This window comes from Phacochoerus africanus, chromosome 13, assembly GCF_016906955.1.
Source record: "Phacochoerus africanus isolate WHEZ1 chromosome 13, ROS_Pafr_v1, whole genome shotgun sequence".
In the NCBI taxonomy this organism is placed as follows: domain Eukaryota; kingdom Metazoa; phylum Chordata; class Mammalia; order Artiodactyla; family Suidae; genus Phacochoerus; species Phacochoerus africanus.
In genome coordinates, this window is record NC_062556.1 from 67,922,938 (window position 1) to 67,942,845 (window position 19,908).

The 19,908-nt window shown below is 53.4% G+C and overlaps 1 protein-coding gene across 4 annotated transcripts in view; it reads left to right on the forward strand.

Moving 5' to 3' along the window:
• Positions 1-6,459, forward strand: part of UBAC2 (UBA domain containing 2) — a 178,540-nt gene extending 172,081 nt beyond the window's left edge. For all 4 annotated transcript variants that reach the window (XM_047755766.1, XM_047755769.1, XM_047755767.1 and 1 more), the window contains one exon: positions 5,182-6,459. In XM_047755766.1, the coding sequence (XP_047611722.1) occupies positions 5,182-5,289 (108 nt within the window). In that variant the 3' untranslated portion in view covers positions 5,290-6,459. The remainder of the gene's footprint in view (positions 1-5,181) is intronic.
• Positions 6,460-19,908: the final 13,449 nt, after the last annotated feature.

Below are 19,908 nucleotides of genomic sequence, written 5' to 3' on the forward strand. Positions count from 1 at the left end.
TACCCCTGGTTTCTCAAGAAGTCAGAGAAAAAGATCGTTTGGCCTTTAGACTAGAAGCCAAGATGGACTCTATTCTGATGTTTTGTGGTGAGAAGTTTTCGACAGAAACTCCTGTGATTCACAAGCAGAAGGAGGAGAGCCCTCAGCAGGCTCAGAAATGGAGCAGGGCTGTTAAAGGAGATGCCTTTTAGGAAGGTCCTCCTGGGGCGTTTTGTGAGTTTTCCAGACAGCCGCAGACCCGCCAGCCCGGCGCGCACCAAGACGCTCTGGACTCTGCTGCTCTCCTGTCCCTCCTCATTCAGACCGTCCACCTGAGGCTTTTAGGTCGATTCTGACTTCTGTGATTTAAACCCTAGAAAGAGGTCGCAAAAGTCACTTGCTTCATTGTTGGGCGTGGAGGTAGGTGTGCGTGTGGGTGGCCTTTGCTGTGGAGCTGGGGTGTGATCCAGGCCCTGTCATCTGGTGAACATGGGCCTCTCCCTGGATGCCGGGGACTCGGGTCTGGGAGGTGGGGGCAGCCAGGAGGGGGCTCTTCTGCTCCGAGACCTCCTTCCAGACACTCTACACGCTCCATGCCCCCCGCCCCAGCAACCAGCCGGTGTTTGGTATTTGAAAAGACATGTCACTGCTTGGACCAACAGAGGATACAAGGCTGGCGAAGTGAAGCAGTCCAGATGAATGCTGAAAACAAAACCCAGGGCAGCTTGGTCTCCCTGGAGGCTGAGCTGAGGCCAGAGAGGTTTGGAGGGGGAGCCAGCCTCACACACCGGCCCGAGCGCTTTCCAGTGGGACAGAAATTCTCACGGGGCCGGTGTTATGTGCCAGCCCCACGCTGGGCCTTTGGTGCACGTCCCTGTTAGCCTCCGAACGCTGAGGAAGCCAAGAGCCCGAGGCTCTAGTCCCTGGCCAGGGGTCCCACTGTGAAGCCTCGGAGCCCCCTCTGCTGCCTGGCAGGGTCCCTGCCTCCCAGCGGCCGTGGCTGGGTGATGCTCCACCTGCTGCCCGCCTCCGCCGCGGCTTCACGTGTAAGGAGCTGGGACCCTCTAGAGCCCTGCCCGCGTCTTGCTCACCGGGCCGCGGGTCTTCACGGGGCCGTTTTCTCTTTGCTGCTCTTGAGCACAGGCGTTCATGGTCACGTGCTGATCAGGAAGGCGTCACACACCGAGACGGTTACAAACACATGAGGGTTGTGCAAGCCAGGCACCAATGAGCGTGACGGTCCAGGCAGTGATTCTCAGTGTCACTGCAAGGGCTGCACCTTTGCTACCCATGGTGCTGGCTCCTGCCACCTTCCTCGCCACTCAGGCCGTAAGCTGCCTGGGAAGGGCAGCAGCAGGCATGGCCCCTGCCAGGTGCGGGCGCCCCAGCCGGTGCTGTCCCGAGGGGTGGGACAGCTAGACAAGCCCAGTGGGACCGCGCTCCGACTTCCTCTGGTTCTCTGACACTTATCCTCGTGCCCACACCCATCTCGGTTTTCTGTGGACCTTTCCAGTTTTGGACCCTGAGGGAAACGTGCAGGTGCCCTCTCTTCGTGTGATTGTTCAGTTTTAAATAGTGTGAACCCTGTTTCTGCCTTGTGAGCCTTCTCCTCTGGTCACAGCACCAGGTCACTCAGCAGTGCAAATCTCTCATCACACGTTCCTTCTCCCCCTTGAAGAAATGGCAGAAGCTCCGAAGCCGCTTCAGCCCCGGGGGCGCGGCGGGCAGCCGCTCACACGGAACAGTGAACACCCTTTGCAACAGAGACCTGAGAAAAACCCAGCTCAGGTGTCAGAACCAGTGACGGCACATGTGGTCGTTCGTGTCTGAGAGCGAATGACCTCGGGAGGCAGCCTTGCGTGCAGAGAACACGTTGGTTTCTCTTCACACGGATGTCACGACCTAGGACGCAGCCCGGCCACCCCAGACCCGGGCTCACAGTGCCCTCTGCCCCACGTGTGCAGCAGCCCATCCTCAGCATCTCCTGGATTCCAAACCAGGGCAGAGTCAGCGGAGGGGAAAGCCAAGGAAGGTGGAAGCTGTGGCCTGGCACCGCACCTGGCCCTGGCGCCGGGGCGAGGCTCACACATCAGCAGCTCCAGATTATGAATCATGATTTGCCGAGCAAATAGCTCTGTTCTGCCAGCTGGAGGCAAAGAAGCAGCCAAGCCTTAGCTGTGCTGCTAAGGTGCCAGAGGTGACAGGAGTGTAGCGTGTACCGCACCCTTCAGCATCGTTGAGAACGGCCCCGCCTTGAGCCGTGGTGTCCTGCCCGGGGGTATCAGAGCCAGGCAGGCAGAGCTGCCCGCCTCCTCACAGGCCGTGGCAGCTCCACGGTCGTGTCCTTAGCAGGAAGTCATTGGTGTAAAGGTCCTAAGAGGTTGTTTCAGTCCAGGAGAAGAAGTAGCCTGGCAAGAGCACGTGCACCAGGGAGGGGTTCTCCTCATTGACTCGAGTCCAACACGAGTCATGTGGCTCCTTCTCCCCGAGGGGCACGCGGTGCGAACTGCCCCCCAGGAGACGGGAAGGTGTGGATTCTGAGAACTGACGGCAAAGCTGACAGTTCGTGTCTGGCAGGAGCCTCATGACTTGAGAGAGAGCCTTGTGGTCTGAGGCACCATAGTGAGCCAGTTGACACAGGATGCCACCAAGACACCTGCACTTCTTGTCACTTTGAGAAGATGTTGGTGACATCGCAGTGGACAATAATAATATGAAGTAAGTTTGAAACTGGTTAAAGTTAAAAACAAAACGAAACAAAACTTGCTGAGCCACTTGGATAGAAAGGGGAGGGCTCTAATGAGCTCCGGGCTCTGCCTTTGATCTTGTGTGCTTGACATTTGAACTTGAGTGACAGGGTACAGGTTTGCACCGTGTGCTCGTCAGCCACAGGCTCAAAACGAGTTTGAGGGCACTGACCGAGACGGGGGTCACTGCTGGAATTCGGTGTGTGCATGGCTTTGGTTGACCAGAGAAGTTCGACAGAGATTGCTGGGTCCAGAGCCCAGAAGATGGGGTGTAAACTTAGCAGGGCCCAGCTGGAGCACATCTCACTCAGGATTTATGGCAGCCCCAGCCTGACTCGCACCCCATTGCTGGAGCTGCACACTCCAGCCATGTGTACATGCACATACACGCGTGCACATCCTCTGTGACAAGAGCTGGGACCACAGGACAGCACAGTCTGCCCTTTGCCCTGGCAAACCATGCCAATAGTGCCGTAAGTGGCGGGCTTTGGAAGGAGAGGGGCTGGCGGGAAAGTGCTGGATGCTGAAACACGGGAGTGAACACAGGCAGCCAGAGCCCTTACTCTCAGGAGGCTTACGGTTCAGTGAGGAGCAGTTGGCCCGACAGATCCAGGTAAAAGGCACAGCAGCGAGGAGCGCAGGACAGAGGTCAAGTGGAGCCACGAGATTTCTGTAGGTTCCGCCAGGCTGGGAGACGTGGAAAAGGGCCCCGCACCCTGAGATCCAGAGGATGAAGACAAGTTAACCAGGCCAAGGGCGAAGGGAGAGTCTTGCAGCAGAGGACACGCTCCCAGCAAAGGTGGGAGACGGACACCATGCAGCCTGGGCCGGACCTGGTGGGGGGGTGCCCGCCAAGGAGAGAAGGACACTCAGAGCGTCGTGCAGAGAAGGGAACAGGGCTGTTTCCTGTAGCTCCAAAGGGGAAATTAGGGACTTTGAAGTCCCATGGGTAGGCTAGTGAGATGTAGCTTCTGCTCACGTGAGCAAGAGCTTTCCATCTTGGCCAATGAGTGGAGTGTTCCTGATATTCTAGAAAAGGCCATTCTTTCCTTAGCAGGAGATAGAAACAGAGACCCCTGCCTTTGTGCTGGGACCAGCCATCAGCACGGGAAACCGCCTTGCCTCGCTCATGTGCAGCCTGCATGTGCGGTGGTGAGAACTGGGGTCGGCGGGGGGGGGGGGGGGTCCCTGGATGGAAGACCCTTGCTGCACTGCTGTTCATGACCCACAAATGACGGATCACAGCCTCGATTTTAAAAACACTGGCCAGAACCCCAGCTTCTGAATTTCCTCTCATCCAGGTTAGCGTCTCCCAAAGGCTCCCTGAGGGACGAGAAGTCTGGGGTCTCAGTGGCCCTGTGTCCCGCTCAGAGGACTCTGCACCTCCTTCCCCTGACACCCCACCCACCCACCCCCTGCCCTTCACCCGGCAGGAGAGGAAGCATGGCTTTACCACTGGGCAGCTCCAAGCTGCCCAGGAAAGGTTAGAAGTGGTGACCAAGTCCCCAGTCCCTTGTTAACTCACACCGTGTAGTAAATCTCACTATGTGTAAGAGTATCACCTTTCACTGTGTATTATTGCAAATGTAGTGTGTTTCAACATTAGTGCAAAAGATTGATGCCTGTGGCTAGTCCAAGGTCATAACTGTTTGTATCATACATTTCTAAGTGGGAAAGTAGGTTGTGAATAAACCACAGTAACACTGCCCATTACGACCTTGGAGCCCACCTGTGTGTATAAGTACAGGAAACCCCTACATTCACAGCTTCAGGATTTGTGGTTGAACAAATACAAGCCTCGTCCTCCCTACCCCTGGCGGCTTTAGCTGCCTCCCCCTCGCGGTTCTACCCCGACTTCACCCTCTCTGTGCGCCTGCTGCCCATAGCCCAGCGAACTCTACAGATGCGGCACCTGCTGTGGAGCTGGGGAGGGACGGCCACCCTGGGCCCTGCTCCACCTGTGCGACACCAGGAGCTCCAGGGCATACTTGTCATCGGAATCTGTGGGCATCAGGAGTAAATCCCCAGTTAAGTAGTTCTTCACGTGCAGAGGGAATTTCGACTTGGATAAGTTATTTCTCCAGAATGCAGTCTGACCCTGAAGGCGTGTGCAAGGCCAGTGAGCATGGGTGCTGTGCAGACCGCTCTGCAGGTGGCCTGCCACAAGCTTGGCCACCCTCTGCTCGTCTTGGCAGGTCGCTGACCCTCGGAAGCCCCCCTTCCTCGTCTCTAAGGATTCAGTGAGAAGGTGCACATCTGTTGGCTTTGTATAGTGAGCACCTTATAATGTTGTACCTGTTGTCCTGTTAAAAACACCAGATTTCACACTGAAATGAAAATTTGTGGGGTTTTTTAACCTGTCCTGCCAAACTCACGTGACCAACATTCAGAGGCTGGTAGATCAGTGGCGGTGTCGTCAGCCTCATCAGGCTTCTGGTTTTATTTCTGTTTTCAGGTTGCCCGGCTCATGGAAATGGGATTTTCCAGAGGTGACGCTTTGGAAGCCCTGAGAGCTTCAAACAATGACCTTAATGTGGCTACCAACTTCCTGCTGCAGCAGTGACGTCCCAGCCGACAGCACAGGGACTGGCCGGGCTGCTGACCACAGCGGGCGCCGTCCCCGCCATGCCACCGGACCAGCCCAAGGACCCAGCACCCCCTGGAGCAATGTTCTCACTGTCCCCTTGGGCAAAGGGTGGTCCCCACTGCTCCCTCCTTTAATTCCAAGGTCATTACCATTAAGTATCAAAAATCAGTTTGCCATTAAAGTAGCATGTATTTTCTATCTTTATTTTTTTATGGGGCATTTTCCTTGGTTTGAGAATCATCCCTCCTTCCTAATGTGTTTTAAATGCATTAAAATAGCAGATTTCTGCAAGTGGTTGAATAGCCCTCCCGATGGGAAGTTACTGCTACTGTAATATTCCTTTGACTGTACTGCATCTTCGTACGTTATATCTGATCCCCAGGGCCAGAAAGGAGAAAGGGGAATGCTATTCAGAAGGGACCTGTCAAATTTTATTCTTTAGGGACTTTTTTCATTGCTATTTTTTTTCTCGAATTTGCTTTCCAACCCCAGTGGCTATTGAGGCTTCCCACTCCCTGGGGGCGAGCAGTTCGTGTGTGCGACACGCAGTGTTGGCCAGGCCTGGGCGGCGAGGGAGAGGCAGTGAGCCAGGCTCTCCTCAGCCTCTTTCCAGCCCACTCCAGTCCCGGGGACTTTCCCCAGCCTCTCCCCGCTTCCACTGGAGAACGATGATGGTAATCGGGTGCCAATTCAAGGTTCTGGCATATTCCATGAAACTTAACTGGAGTTAATTTTGCGTAGAATATCCACCGTTAGCCACTCGGGCTGGGGTAAAAATGGAACAAAGAGGAAACCAAGAGAAGAGTGGGCTTCCTGGAGGAGACCGTCGTCAGCCCCGTGTGGGCGCAGCCCTGGAGAAAGCCCCGTGCGGGTCCCAGCCGCGAGGCCAGCCCCTCTGGGTGCAGGTCCTCCCTGGCTCCGGGGCTGTCGGATGTCAGCTTGGGGCAGAGGAGGCTGCAGAGGACGCCGTCACGGAGGTGGGGGGGAGGCCAGAGCCGACGAGCCTGAAAAGATCTAAAGCAGGTGACTAGGAAGATTTAAGGAAACCGTGCAACTATTGTGTTCTGCGGAGCGAGCAGAGATGTTTCAGACTGATGCAAATTTAGACATGTGTGGTACATACAATAAACTTTTTAATGTGTTTTACTTTTTGGTATTTTTTATTAGACTCACTAAATAAAACTTTGTTCTAGGCTGATCTATTCTTTACCACCAAAAAAAAAAAAAAAAATTTCTGCCAGGCTGCTCATCTTTCTTCAGAAGATTTGGGTGCTGTTTGTTTGGGGCTTTTTGTTTTTCATTAAAGTATAGTTGAAATATAATGTGTGTCAGTTTCTGCTGTACAGCAAAGTGACCCAGTCACACACATAGGTACATCCCTTTTCTTCTATTATCTTCCATCCGGGTCTATCCCAAGAGACTGGGTACAGTTCCCTGTGCTGTACAGGGAGGACCTCATTGCTTATCCACTCCAAATGCAGCAGTTTGCAGCTACTAACCCCAAACTTCCAGTCCATCCCACTCCCTCCCCCAACCTCCTTGGCAACCACCAGTCTATTCTCCAGGTCTGAATCTGTTTCTGTTCTGTAGACAGGTTCGTTTGTGCCATATTTTAGATTCCACATGTAAGTGATATATGGTATTTCTGGTTTACTTCACATAGTATGATACTCTCTAGCTGCATCCACGTTGCTACAAATGGCATTATTTCATTGTTTTTTATGGCCGAGTAGTATTCCATTGTAAATATGTACCATATCTTCTCAATCCGTTTGTCGGTGGAGGGCCATTTAGGTTGTTGCCGTGTCTTGGCGACTGTGAACAGTGCTGCAGTGAACACTGGGGTGCATGTGATCTTTTTCACTGACAGTTTTGTCCTGATACACACCCAGGAATGGGACTGCTGGCTCATTAGGGTTGTTCTGTTTTCAGGTTTCTGGGGACCCTGCGTGCTGTTCTCCATCATGGTTGTACCGGGTTACATGCCCTTTTCTCCACACTCTCCAGCATTTGTTGTGTGTAGGCTTATTAATGATGGCTGTTCTGACCAGTGTGAGGTGGTACCTCATTGTGGTTTTGATGTGCTTTTCTCTAATAATTAGTGATGTGGAGCATCTTTGATGTGCCCTACTGGCCATCTGTATGTCTTCTTTGGAGAGATGTCTTTTTAGGTCTTCTGCCATTTTTCAACTGGGTTGTTTTTGTCGTTGTTGAGTTGTATGTCTATGGCTGCTCTTTTTGAAGTGAGAGGGGCCCTTTTGCTTCTGTAAGTAGGACTGGCCCTGGGAGGCCCATCCTGAGGCTTGTCGGGGCCGTCAGGCTGCTCAGAGTAGGAACTGAGGTGACTCTGGGGGGGTCTAGCTGGTCCCAAGCACAGACCTCAACTTGACCCAAGTGTCAACAGCTCAGGCTGTGGGGACATCCTCGACCGCGCTCCCTGGCAGGGCGACAAGACGGCCTCAGAGTGCAGTTATGTGTGTCATCTCCGAGGCAAATCTCAATGCACCCTGTGCACTTCCAGTGCCAGAGGTCACAGCAAAGAGCAACCGTGTCCCAAAACACACCGTCTCCTCCGTTCCTTCCCACCCCCGGACAGCACCTAGCAAAGCAAAACCAAACCAGAGGCAAAATTCTCTCTCGAGACTTCACTGCTCTCCCAGAGGATGGAGAGCAAAGAGCCCCCCGTAGGATCACAGGGTGAGGCCGAAGCTAAAGAGGATTAACCGCCACCCCAGGCTCTTGTTTTCTGGCCAGGGTTCCCTCGCGAATGTGCTTACATTGCACAGAGCTTTGTCCGGCTGAAAGCCTCGCCGCCGCCTCTTCAGCCCTTTAACTTAATGGGAATTGAGGTCCCGGTGGCGGTGGCGGCGTGACCAGTGGCCACGCCCCTTGGTGGCAGAGCCAGGAGGCCCCTCAGGTTTGTCCTGGCTTCTTCCGGCCTCTTTTCCAGCTCCCTGCAGCCCTGAGGTCTCACCTGCCCAGTGGTGGTCCGTTACCGTCCATCCTTTTCCTGCAGTTTCCGGCCAGCATCCCCTTCATCTGTCACCACCCTCTGGGACACCCCGGTCCTCCTCAACCCTCGAGTGTCTGACGGCACCTCCCCCCCTCCCCCGCCTGCTCTCGATTCCTGTGCATGGGACGCAGTTGGCACCCAGGCTGGAAAGCAAGTTCCCAGAGCACCCACGCCTTGTCCAGACACCTGGGAATCCCAGGCTGGGGGAGGGGGGGCCATGCCTGGGGCCCTGTGCCAGCGGCGCATCGGCAAGCCTTTTGCTTTGGTTTCCTAAGGTCAAGAAAAGCCCATTTAGGCTTTGGATTTTGTGCGGAAAGTAGCAGTTTGGGCCTCATTTTCAGATGAAAATTTTCCAGGCTGGAAAATAAGAGGAAGAAGGGGGAAATTGTGTGCAGGGAACCACGCCCTCTTCCCAGACAAAGGAAAACCTGCCTCCAAATCCCTGGTGGAGTTTGGAATTGGAAAAGTAGCATCGGAGTTGCCACCACGGCTCATCAGAAATGAACCTGACCAGTATCCATGAGGATGCGGGTTCAATCCCTGGCCTCACTCAGTGGGTTAAGGATACGGTGTTGCCGCGTGGTGTAGGTCGCAGCTGTAGCTCGGATCCTGAGTTGCTGGGGCTGTGGTGTATAGGCCGGCAGCTACAGCTCCAATTCAGCCCCTAGCCTGAGAACCTCCGTGTGCCCCCACCCCCTCCCCAGGGCTGCTCAGGGAATCCGGGTCACGCTCCCCACAGTTAACATTCTGCTCAAGACCTGAGCTCCGGTGTCCTGCCAGAGAATTCCAGCCCCTGGCAGCCTACAGGAGCAGTGGCAGGAGAGAAGGAAAGTTGCACGGGTTCCACCTCCAAACTTTGCCTGGGGACCGTCCTGATGGCCTGCCAAGTGCCCCACTCCCCCTGCCCCGACCATGGCGCAGGGCCCTCCCTGCGAGCTGGCGCCCCGCTCCCTGCACAGACGGGGCCTCTGAGGGCTGCTGCGGGCCCCCCCTCTCTTACTGCGAGAGGCCAGGATTCCTCCGTGTGGGGCCAGAATTTCTTTCCAAACCGCTAAACGTGCCCAAAGCCAGGCCCAGCCCGCTCTCCCCAGGCTGCTCCCATCTCCCAGCATGCTCCTGAGAAACGGCGGCTGCTCTCCGAACACTGCAGAGATTCAAGTTCAGGATGTTAACCCCCAGACCAGGCTTCCCAGGAACGTTGGTGGCGATGCAGTGTCTCCCCAGGGGCGTAGGCGGGCATTAAGGACAAGTCCACTTTTTGACTTGGAACCTTAAGGGCAAACTGGACTCAGCATCTCTGGGCCCTTTAACCCATCACCTTGGGTCCCTGGTGTCCACCCCTGAGCCTCCGTAGGCCCCTCATTCCGCACCTAGCATGTGAGTTCAGTGCGAAGTTGTGGCTGTCAGCTAAGCCCTGTGACCGCCTCCCCCTCAGCTGCAGGCTGGCACAAAAGAGGAGGGGTTTTCAGAGGGTCCCTGTGGTGGAAAAGGGGGTCCCAACTCCGTGCCTCTTGGCCTCCTCTGACCCCCCTGCCCCAGGCAGCTGGCTTTTCTGTCCTCCAAGATGTCCACGTCATTCTTCCCAGGGGACCGAGGTCGGTTTTGCCCTGCTACCCTGAGAGCTGGGGGCTTGGTTGGTATTTGCTGTGAGAGCATGTACTGATGCTGGGCCGAGTACTGTGTTACAGCTCTTGTGTAAACCCTTATCTCCATATCCTGTGACCGACCCCAGCCTCATGCACCGAGCGGCCAGGCTCAGAGGTCTTCTCAGAACAGTGGGCCAGGGCTCCTCCTCAGCAGGCTGGGTCCCTTCCGGTTTAAATCTGCAGAGATCAGTGTGACCTCAACACCTGCTGGTGCCGTGAGGACCTATTTAAAGGGGGAAAGCGCACTGATATTTTTAACGAAAACAGTCAAGCAAACAACTAAAAAGCCAACCAGCCCCCTCGGGAGAGTGGGCGGCCCCAATGTGAGCAGAGCCGCAAATAAAGCCCAACAGCCACCCCCAGCCTGTCTTATTTCTGATTGTTTGCGTGAGGGGCCGTTTTAAATATTTATGAAGTGTCTAAATTCGGAGCTCAAAACCACTCCAAAATGCTGAAAACAAATTTGAGGATGCCATTGCTTTGAGCAGAGAAAGGAAGCAGACAGATGAGGAGGGGGCCTGGGTGTGTAGGGATCTGTTTCCCTCTTGTTTTAAGTATCTCACATAGAGGAGTTCCCCTCGTGGCTCAGCGGGTTAAGACCCCGACTAGTATCCATGAGGACGCAGGTTCGATCCCTTGCCTCTCTCAGTGAGTTAGGGATCCAGCGTTGCCACAAGCTGCGGTGTAGGTCACAGATGCAGCTAGGACCTGGCGTTGCTATGGCTGTGGTGTAGGCCAGAAGCTGCAACTCAGATTTGACCCCTAGTGTGGGAACTTCCATACGCTGCCGGTGCGGCTATAAAAATAATAATAATAAAAATAAAATAGGAGTTCCCATCATAGTGCAGTGGAAATGAATCCGACTAGGAACCATGAGGTTGCAGGTTCGATCCCTGGCCTCGCTCAGTGGGTTAAGGATCCGGTGTTGCCATGAGCTGTGGTGTAAGTCGGAGACGCAGCTCAGATCCTGTGTTGCTGTGGCTGTGGTGTAGGCTGGCAGCTATAGCTCCAGTTCGACCCCTAGCCTGGGAACCTCCGTATGCGTCAGGTGCGGCCCTAAAAAGACAAAAAGACAAAAAATAAAATATCTTGCATAAATACTATGCATGGTGTCAGGGTTCAGAATGAGCCTCCCCAAATGTGCTGCTCTTGCATGTGGATTGTTTTGAGCTCTAGGCAGTTGCCACCCTGGGTTCAGTGGAAACCACTTCTCTTCCCCTAACCACCTAGAAGAATTTAAATTGGGGAATTTTTCCCAGGAAAGAGGTATCACCAGAGATAAATTTTATTGAGGGAGCCCCAGCTGTATGTCAGGGTGAACGTCTGGCGACCCAGCATCTCTGCTCTTCCTGTGATCCTGTCCTCGGAAGCGCCCAGCCACCCCCTGCTTCCTCAGCTAGGATGGCAGCTAGAGCGCCTATGACCCGTGTGGCGCTGTGCCTTTCATATATGTAGGGATTTCTGACCTTCTCATGTAGGCGGGGTTTCCCATATGTACAAAGCTAAATTTTATTGTCTCTGTCTCAAGTCAGGTTAATTCTTAGACCAGCCAGAAGGACCTTGAAAGGCAGAGGAAAGTTTTCTTCCTCCCAGCGGGAATCTTTTGTATTATGAAATGGTCATTAAAAAGTTGAAGCCCTCCAAAGAAATCTCTCATCCCCCGTCAAGGGCTTGCAGAAATTCCCTTGTGATGCAGCGGGTTAAGTGTCCCATGTCGCTGTAGTAGCTGTGGCACAGGCTGGAAGTACAGCACAATTTCCATCCCTGGCCTGGGAACTTCCATATGCTACAGGTGCAGACCTTGTGTCTGCAGGTGTGTGCAGGTACATCCTTGGGGAACTGCTCTTACTGTTCCCCTCATTTCACCGCCAAGACACTTCAGCTGAGCCCCTAGTGGGCCCTGGGGAGGGCACAACCTGTCCTCAGACCTGACCTTGGATGCAGGAGTTTCCTCCACAGTCCCAAACTCTATACCTTCCATCCATATCCTCAGATTGCCAGACCCAGGCTGTCCCTGGACTGTGATGTATGGCAAGGCTTGTGGTTTGGGTGGGAATTAATGCACCTTGGCCCCATGTATGCTCCCAGCCTAACCACGCAGGGGTCCAGAAGGGCCTCGGGTGGGACACAGATCTGCTGGGACTGGGAGAGAGGCTGGTTCCTGGGGCCAGTGGCCAGCACCCCACAGAGCAGGGTGCAGTGTTTCAGAACAAGGCCCAGCCCTCCAGGGATCCTCCCAGAACCTGAGCTCAGTGATGCTCAAGGGACCGGCGATTCAACAAATGCCGTGATCCTGCGCTGGCCGCCTCACGCCTAAGGGCTGGAATCACCATGAGAAACCCCCTGTGGGCAAGGGCTCTGCCCAGGCTTCCCTCATGTGCCTCCCCTGCCCCCTGCGGGGGAGGCCACTCTAAAGGGGTCCTGGCCCCAATTCTATCGTGTGTGGAGGCTTCCCCACCCCAACAAACAAGTCTCAGATGCCAGTAAGGTGTCCAGGACTTCAACTCGGTTCTGACACTGTCTCCCTGGAGATAGAATCAGATGCCACAGGTGAGGGCTCAGTCCCACACGATGCCCCCTCTTCAGAGGCCAGTGAGAAGCCCAGGTTGTCGCCTGTACTTCTGACCGACTGGCTATAAATCAGAGTTCCCACCACTTTCTCCCGAGTTTGATGAATCTGCAAGAACAGCTCACAGACTCAGGAAAACCCATTTGCTCACTAGCTTACTGATTTATTTTAGAAGGTGCGAAAGGATAGGATCCATGGCCCGAGGGAGGGGTGTGTAGGGGCAGGGGAGGGGCGAGGAGCTTCCAGGCTCTCCCTGGGCTCCACTCTTCCCAAACCTCCACCAGTTCACCAGCCCGGGAGCTGTCCAAACCCGGTCCTTTGGGGTTTTTATGGAGGCTTCATTGCAGAAGTGCGCTTGATTGAATTGCGAGCTGTTGGCATTTGAAGGTCGGGGAATGTGTCGGAAAGTTCCAACCCTCTAATCATATAGTTCTCCTGGCTATCCACCCCCATCCTTAGGTGCTTCCAAAAATCACCTCATTCATGTAACGAAAGACACCTACGTCATTTCCGCCACTTAGAACATTCCAAAGCCAGGGATTGTGGATGAAAACCAAATATATATGAGAAATAAGTTTGGTCACCGGAATGACAAAACATGAATTTCTTATGAACCACACAGTATTGCAGCACTAATTTATAGTAAATGGCAGGAGTTCCCATTGCGGCTCAGTGGTGAATAAACTTGACTGGTATCCATGAGAATGCAGGTTCGATCCCTGGCCTCCCTCAGTGGGTTAAGGATCCGGCGTTGCCATGAGCTGTGGTATAGGTTGCAGACATGGCTCAAATCCTGTGTTGCTGTGGCTGTGGTGTAGGCCAGCAGCTGTTGCTCCAGTTCGACCCCTAGCCTGGGAACCCCCATATGCCTCGCGTGCAGCCCTAAGAAAAAAAAGAAAAATAAAATAAAATAAATGGCACATGCCAAAAGCTCTCTTTCCTAGGCTCTCCTAGGCTGGGAACTGGTAGTCAATAGTAAAACACATGGCAAAATGCAAAACATGTACCACAGATGAGCCTCAATTTATGGTGGTTTAACTTAGAATTGTTCGATGTTAGGAGGATGTAAAAGTAACATGCATTCAGTAGAAACCATACTTTGAATTTTGAATTTTTCTAGGTTGGCAATATTCTTTTCAGTCCAATCCTCTCTCGTGATGCTGGGTGGCGGCAGCCACAGCTCCTGCTCAGTCACGTGATCACGAGGGTCAACAACTGATACGCTTACAACCACTGTGCGCCCAGACAACCATTCCGTTTTTCATGGTCAGTACAGTATTCAGTAAATTACATGAGATACTTAACACTTTTTTAAAAAGGAGTTCCTGCTATAGCTCAACGGGTTAAGAACCTGACATAGTGTCCACGAGGATGCAGGTTTGATCCCTGGCCTCACTCAGTGGGTTAAGGATTCACTGTTGCCGAAAGCCTCAGAGTAGGTCATAGATGCACCTCGGATCTGGTATGGCTGTGGCATAGGCCTGCAGCTGCATCTCCCATTCAACCGCTAGCCTGGGAACTTCCATGTGCCACAGGTGTGGCCCTAAAAAGAAAAGAAAATCGACTTTGTGTTAGGTGATCTGCCCAGCTGTAGGCTAGTGTAAGTGTTCCAAGCGTGTTTAAGGTAGGTGTGGCTAAGCCGTGGTGTTTGGTAGCTTAGGTGTATCAGTGCATTTCGACTTAGGCTATTTTCAATGGGTTTATCGTAAGCCAGGGAAGATCCGTGTGTGTGAGTGTGTGTGTGTGTGTGTGTGTGTGTGTGTGTACACATATACATATACACAGAGGCCCATATATTAAATATTTTAGGTTAAAACATGTCAATGTGATTAATTCACTAATCTTCTGGTGTTACTGTTACCAAGGCCTTTTTTAAAAATTGCTGATAATATAATATATTATAATATGATATAATGTAATAATCAATGATTAGAAATTTCTCTTTCATTGTCCGTACCCATATTGCATCATTTACGAATTCCAGTTTAGGTTTTTTAAAGTTAGCCCCAGAACTCAGCAAAGCAATCAGATTGTGTGTCATCTTGAATTTTAACATTTTTCCAAACATCCCATAAATGTTACACTCACATCTATTTTGACAGCAGGTTTGAAGTCATCTTTTTTTTTTACTTTGTTATTATAGTTGATTTACAATGTTCTGTCAACTTTTGCTGTACAGCAAAGTGCCCCAGTTATACATATATATACATTCTTTTTCTCACATTATCTTTATCATGTTCCATCACAAGTGACTAGATATAGTTCCCTGGGCTACACAGCAGGATCTCATTGTTTATCCACTCCAAATGCAATAGTTTGCATCTGCTAACCCCAAACTCCCAGTCATCCCACTCCCTCCCCCTCTCCCTTGGTAACCACAAGTCTGTTCTCCAAGTCCATGAGTTTGTTTCTTTTCTGTAGACAGGTTCATTTGTGCCGTATATTAGATTCTAGATAAAAGTGATATCATGTGGCATTTGTCCTTCTCTTTCTGACTTACTTCACTTCATATGAGAGTCTCTAGTTCCATCCATGTTGCTGGAAGTGGCATTATTTTGTTCTTTTTATGGCTGAGTAGTATGCCATTGTGTACATGTACCACATTTTCTAATCCATTCATCTGTCAATGGACATTTAGGTTGTTTCCATGCCTTGGCTCTTGTGAATAGTGCTGCAGTGAACACTTGGGTGAATGTGTCTTTTTCAATTAAAGTTTTGTCTGGATATATGCACAGGAATGGCATTGCTGGATCATATGGAACCATACAAATATTTTCTTAGGTCAGTCTCCAAAAGCAGTAGAAATAAAAACAAAAAGAAACCAATGGAACCTAATCAAATTTAAAAGCTTTTGCACAGCAAAGGAAACCATTAAAAAAAAACAAAACAAAACAAAATAGAAAAACCACCTATGGAATGGGAGGAAATAGTTTCAAACAATGCAACCAACAAGGGCTTAATCTCCAAAATATACAAACACCTCATACAACTCAACAGCAAAAAAAACAAACAACCCAATTGAAAAATGGGCAGAAGACCTGAACAGGCATTTCTCCAAAGAAGACTTATGGAGGCCAACAGGGACGTGGAGAAATGGTCGCCCTCCCTAGTCGTTAGAGAAATGCACGTCAAACCACAGACACCAGTCCGAACGGCCATCGTTAATAAGTCTACAAATGACACATGCTGGAGCGGGTGCGGAGGACAGGGAACCCTCCTGCACTGTCGGTGGGAATGTGAGCTGGGACAGCCACTATGGAGAACAGTGTGAAGGTGCCTCCGAAGACTAAGTACAGCAAGTCATCTTTCTCAAACTCTCCAAAGCGTTCAACTTAGTTCTTATCGAAACACCTCTTCCTTTTTGTCTTTACACGTTTCACTTTACGTAATCATTTAATTTTGATAACAACTGAGGCGAGATGTTTTGAGCTCAAGCCCACGTTCCCCACGGAAGGTGCTTCTAGGGACCTGACCTCCACCTCCTTCCCGGTTCCTGAGTCGGCTGCTTTCACGAGCTCGGCGGCAGGGCTGCTGCGGGAGTGTCTGAGGAAAGGACCTCCGTTGCCGTGGGTCCCTCTGTCACGTCCCCACACGAGGAAGCAGAACCCTCTGTGAATGTAGAAGATGAGCACAGGGATGCAACCAGAGAGATGATGAGTGGGCTCAGCGCAGGAGGCCGTGGAGCAAGCTGGGAAAATCATCTTCAGGCCGTGGATGGACAGGGCACTGCAGGAAGGCTGCCCCTTAAACTGGGTCATCAACTTGACCGAGCGAGAGAAAGCGCGGCCACCTGACCTGTGTACACGCGGCACTGCGGGCGTCCCCGCTCCTCCCACTGCTCCAGCCTCCGCTTGGCCCTACGTTCTGGGGTCACCTGACCTTCTGGAAGGCTCGACCACAGGCTCACGCACAGCCCAAACACCACACTCCCTTTAACTGTAACATTTTCAGTTCTTGGAGGTGCCTGAGGAAGCTGATGGGAATAATAACATTTACTCTCTTTGGGCTTCTGTCATTCTGTCAGCAGATGGTAGGAGGTGTGAACTTTGAAGGGAGACCAGGATCCACGTGGTTTCCTTAAATCTGGCAGAGAGGAGAAGAAACTGACGTCAGTTTGCTGAGGCTGCCGTAAGGAAGCCGGCAGACTGGACGGCCTCATTTCCTCCCAGCTCTGGAGGTTAGAAGTCTGAGGTCAAGGTGTTGGCAGGGTTGGTTTCCTCTGAAGCCCCCCTCCTTGGCTGGGACGTGGCCACCTTCTCGGCTTCACCTGGTCTTCCCTCTGTGGGCCCCTGGGTCCTCATTCCCTCTTGGGTTTTTTTTGTTTCGTTTTTTGTTTTTTTGCTTTTCCTTTGTTTTGACCGCACCTGCAGCATGTGGATGTACCCAGGCCAGGGATCGAACCCATGCCACAGCAGAGACCTGAGCCACTGCAGTGACAACACTGGATCCTTACTTCACCCTCTGAGCCACACAGGAACTCTCTGCTCTCTTCTCAGAAAGACAGCAGTCCCAGTGGGTTAGGACCTGATGACCTCATCTGAAAGACCGTCTCCAGATACAGCCCCATTCGGGGGACCCGGCATCAGGGCCTCAGCCCGTGAATGGGGTTGGGGCGCGATTCACCCAGTGACACATCCCGTGGGGCCGACGTGAAAGGACGCGCCTGCTGGCAGAACACACCTCCACGCCCTCCACGCGAGGCTGCTCGCTGGGGCGGAAAGGAGGCAGGGCACTTTCCAGCCCGGGTAGAACTGGACCCACGGACCCGCAGGGCAGGAGGCCGGGCGTGTGAACAAGGCTGGTTCCCCAGACACCACCCTCGGGCCCCCTCAGCTGTGAGACAGGGATGGGCTGGCTTCCTGCCCGGCTCTGCCCACCTCACAGGGTGCCAGGGGAGCGTGGACCGGCTTCCTAAACTGTTACCACCGTATGTGCGGGATATTCTTTACGTGCCAGGATACTGACAACAAGCCGTGATCTGGTTTTGAACACGAATAGAAAAGACTTGGAAACAGTTCATACTGTGTGACCGCACTGGCTGAGCTCGGTCTGGAAGTGACCAGAAGAGAGTCGGGGTGGAGGACAGAGGCGCCACCCCTGCCCGCCCCTCTCTCCTCCCCCAGAGTGTGTCTCAGAGCAGCAGCTGCCCCCGGATGGCGCCACCCCATCTCCTGCCTGCGCCTCTGTCATCAGCGGCCTCTCTTCTCTGGTCTCTCCCCTCAAGATTCCAACCATCAGGGAGTTCCCGTCGTGGCGCAGTGGTTAACGAATCCGACTAGGAACCATGAGGTTGCGGGTTCGGTCCCTGCCCTTGCTCAGTGGGTTAACGATCCGGCGTTGCCCTGAGCTGTGGTGTAGGTTGCAGACGCTGTGGTGAGGTTGCAGACGCGGCTCGGATCCCGCGTTGCTGTGGCTCTGGCGTAGGCCGGTGGCTACAGCTCCGATTCAACCCCTAGCCTGGGAACCTCCATATGCTGCGGGAGCGGCCCAAGAAATAGCAACAACAACAACAAAAAGATTCCAACCATCACAAGTTCTCTCTGGGCGAAAAAGCCCCATCCCCACCCCCATCCCCTCTGCCTCCTTCTCCAAACACATGGGGACCCTTGCTGTGGCCAGCTTCTCAGCCCCCCAACATCTGGCTTCTGTCCCCAAACGCAAGGCCCCTCCTCAGACCGCTTGGCCCTCTCCCTCGTGCGCTCCTCGCCCTGGGCTTTTGCACCTTGGCCTCCGTAGCCAGTTCCTGAGATGGTAAAGGACCCCTGAGTGCACTGTCCGAGTGCCAACCTCCCACCCGGGGCCCTGAGCGTCCGCACCTCCTCTATCAGACTCACATTCCAGGCCGCTGTCCACGGGCACCGGGCACCGCGGGGCCAAGAAGCAGGCCGGGGAAACAGCCCCCACGGCGACCCTCACCAGCCAGTCGTCAGCCTGCCCTGCCTTTCCCGAGAGACCCACGGGAAAAGCTCCTGCCCATGTTCGCCCCCTCCCTCTGCCCCGGGACCCTCCCTCCCCCACTGCTCCCCTGCGTGGCCCAGCCGCCCCTCCTCTTGGGAACCGCAAGTGGCAAGCCAGCTTTTTGGGGGGTTTTGGGGGTTGTTTTTTTTCGGCCTCACCCCAAGCACGTGGAAGTTCCTGGGCCAGGATCAAAACCCACACCACAGCTGCAACAATGCCAGATCCCTAACCTGCTGCACCGCAAGGGAACTCCCAAACCAGCTTTGAAGGGCAGAGGAACCAGGGCGTCCCTGTCGTGAGGGATGTGTGTGGCCAGTCCTGAGCCTGGCTGCCCTCAACCCCCGCACCGCCAGAGGGACTTCATCTCTGTGCCTGTCCCGCGTGCTGTCCCTTGGCGAGGTGAGAAGGAAAACCGTAGTGAAAGCTGGGCAGTGGTTGACTTGCGGCGTGTGGCGATGCCGAGGAAGAGGACTTCTCAGTGGACACGTGCTTTCTGGAGAAAGCCAAGCACCTGCAGGAGCATTTGGGCACCTACAAACGACATTTATGAAACTCTCTGCTCTTCCTCCTGAAAATGTCAAGTGACTAAAATTCTTAGAAGTCGTCACGAGACCTTCCACCCAAGGGTAGAATCTCCCGGACGCCTTGCTGCTTGCCCACGCCCCAGGATTGGGACTCGGGGACCTCGCTATAGAGCCCCGACCTACAGGGCCCCCTGGGCCTGTGCCTTCCTCTGGACGAAGCTCCCACACGCAGGGGAGGGGACCCTCCCAGGGGGTCACTCTGACGGTTCCACCTGAACATGGGAGTATTTCGACTGGACCTGAAAAACAAACCGTGACCGTGGCTTTATTTTTTACCCACCTAGCATTTAAGGCAGACCATTTACGCCTCCCTCCAAGTCTCACCTTGGCCGTGGGGCTCTGATGTGGTTACAGGGGCTCAGAGCTGGGAGGGCTCAGGGGGTAGGGTGAGACTCAGAAGAGTGTCTGGAAAGAGGGGGTGCTCAGAAAGGGCGGGTGTGATGAGTTGGACTTTCGTCACCCCCACACGCTAGGGTGACACCCTTACCCCCAATACCTGTGTGCATGGCCTTAATGGGAGAGGGTCTTCGCAGGTGTGGTCAAGTTCAGGTGAGGTCACTAGGGTGGGCCTAATCCAGGATGACCAGGTCCTTAGGAAGAGAAGAAAATGCCACCTGGAGAGTTCCCACTGTGGCGCAGTGATAACAAACAAGACTAGTATCCTGAGGACATGGGTTCAATCCCAGGCTCAGCTCAGTGGGTTAAGGATCCGGTGTTGACATGAGCTGTGATGTAGGCCAGCAGCTGCAGCTGCAGTTCAGCCCCTAGCCAGGGAACCTCCATATGCTGCAGGTGCAGCCCAAAAAAAAATAAAAAAAGAACAAG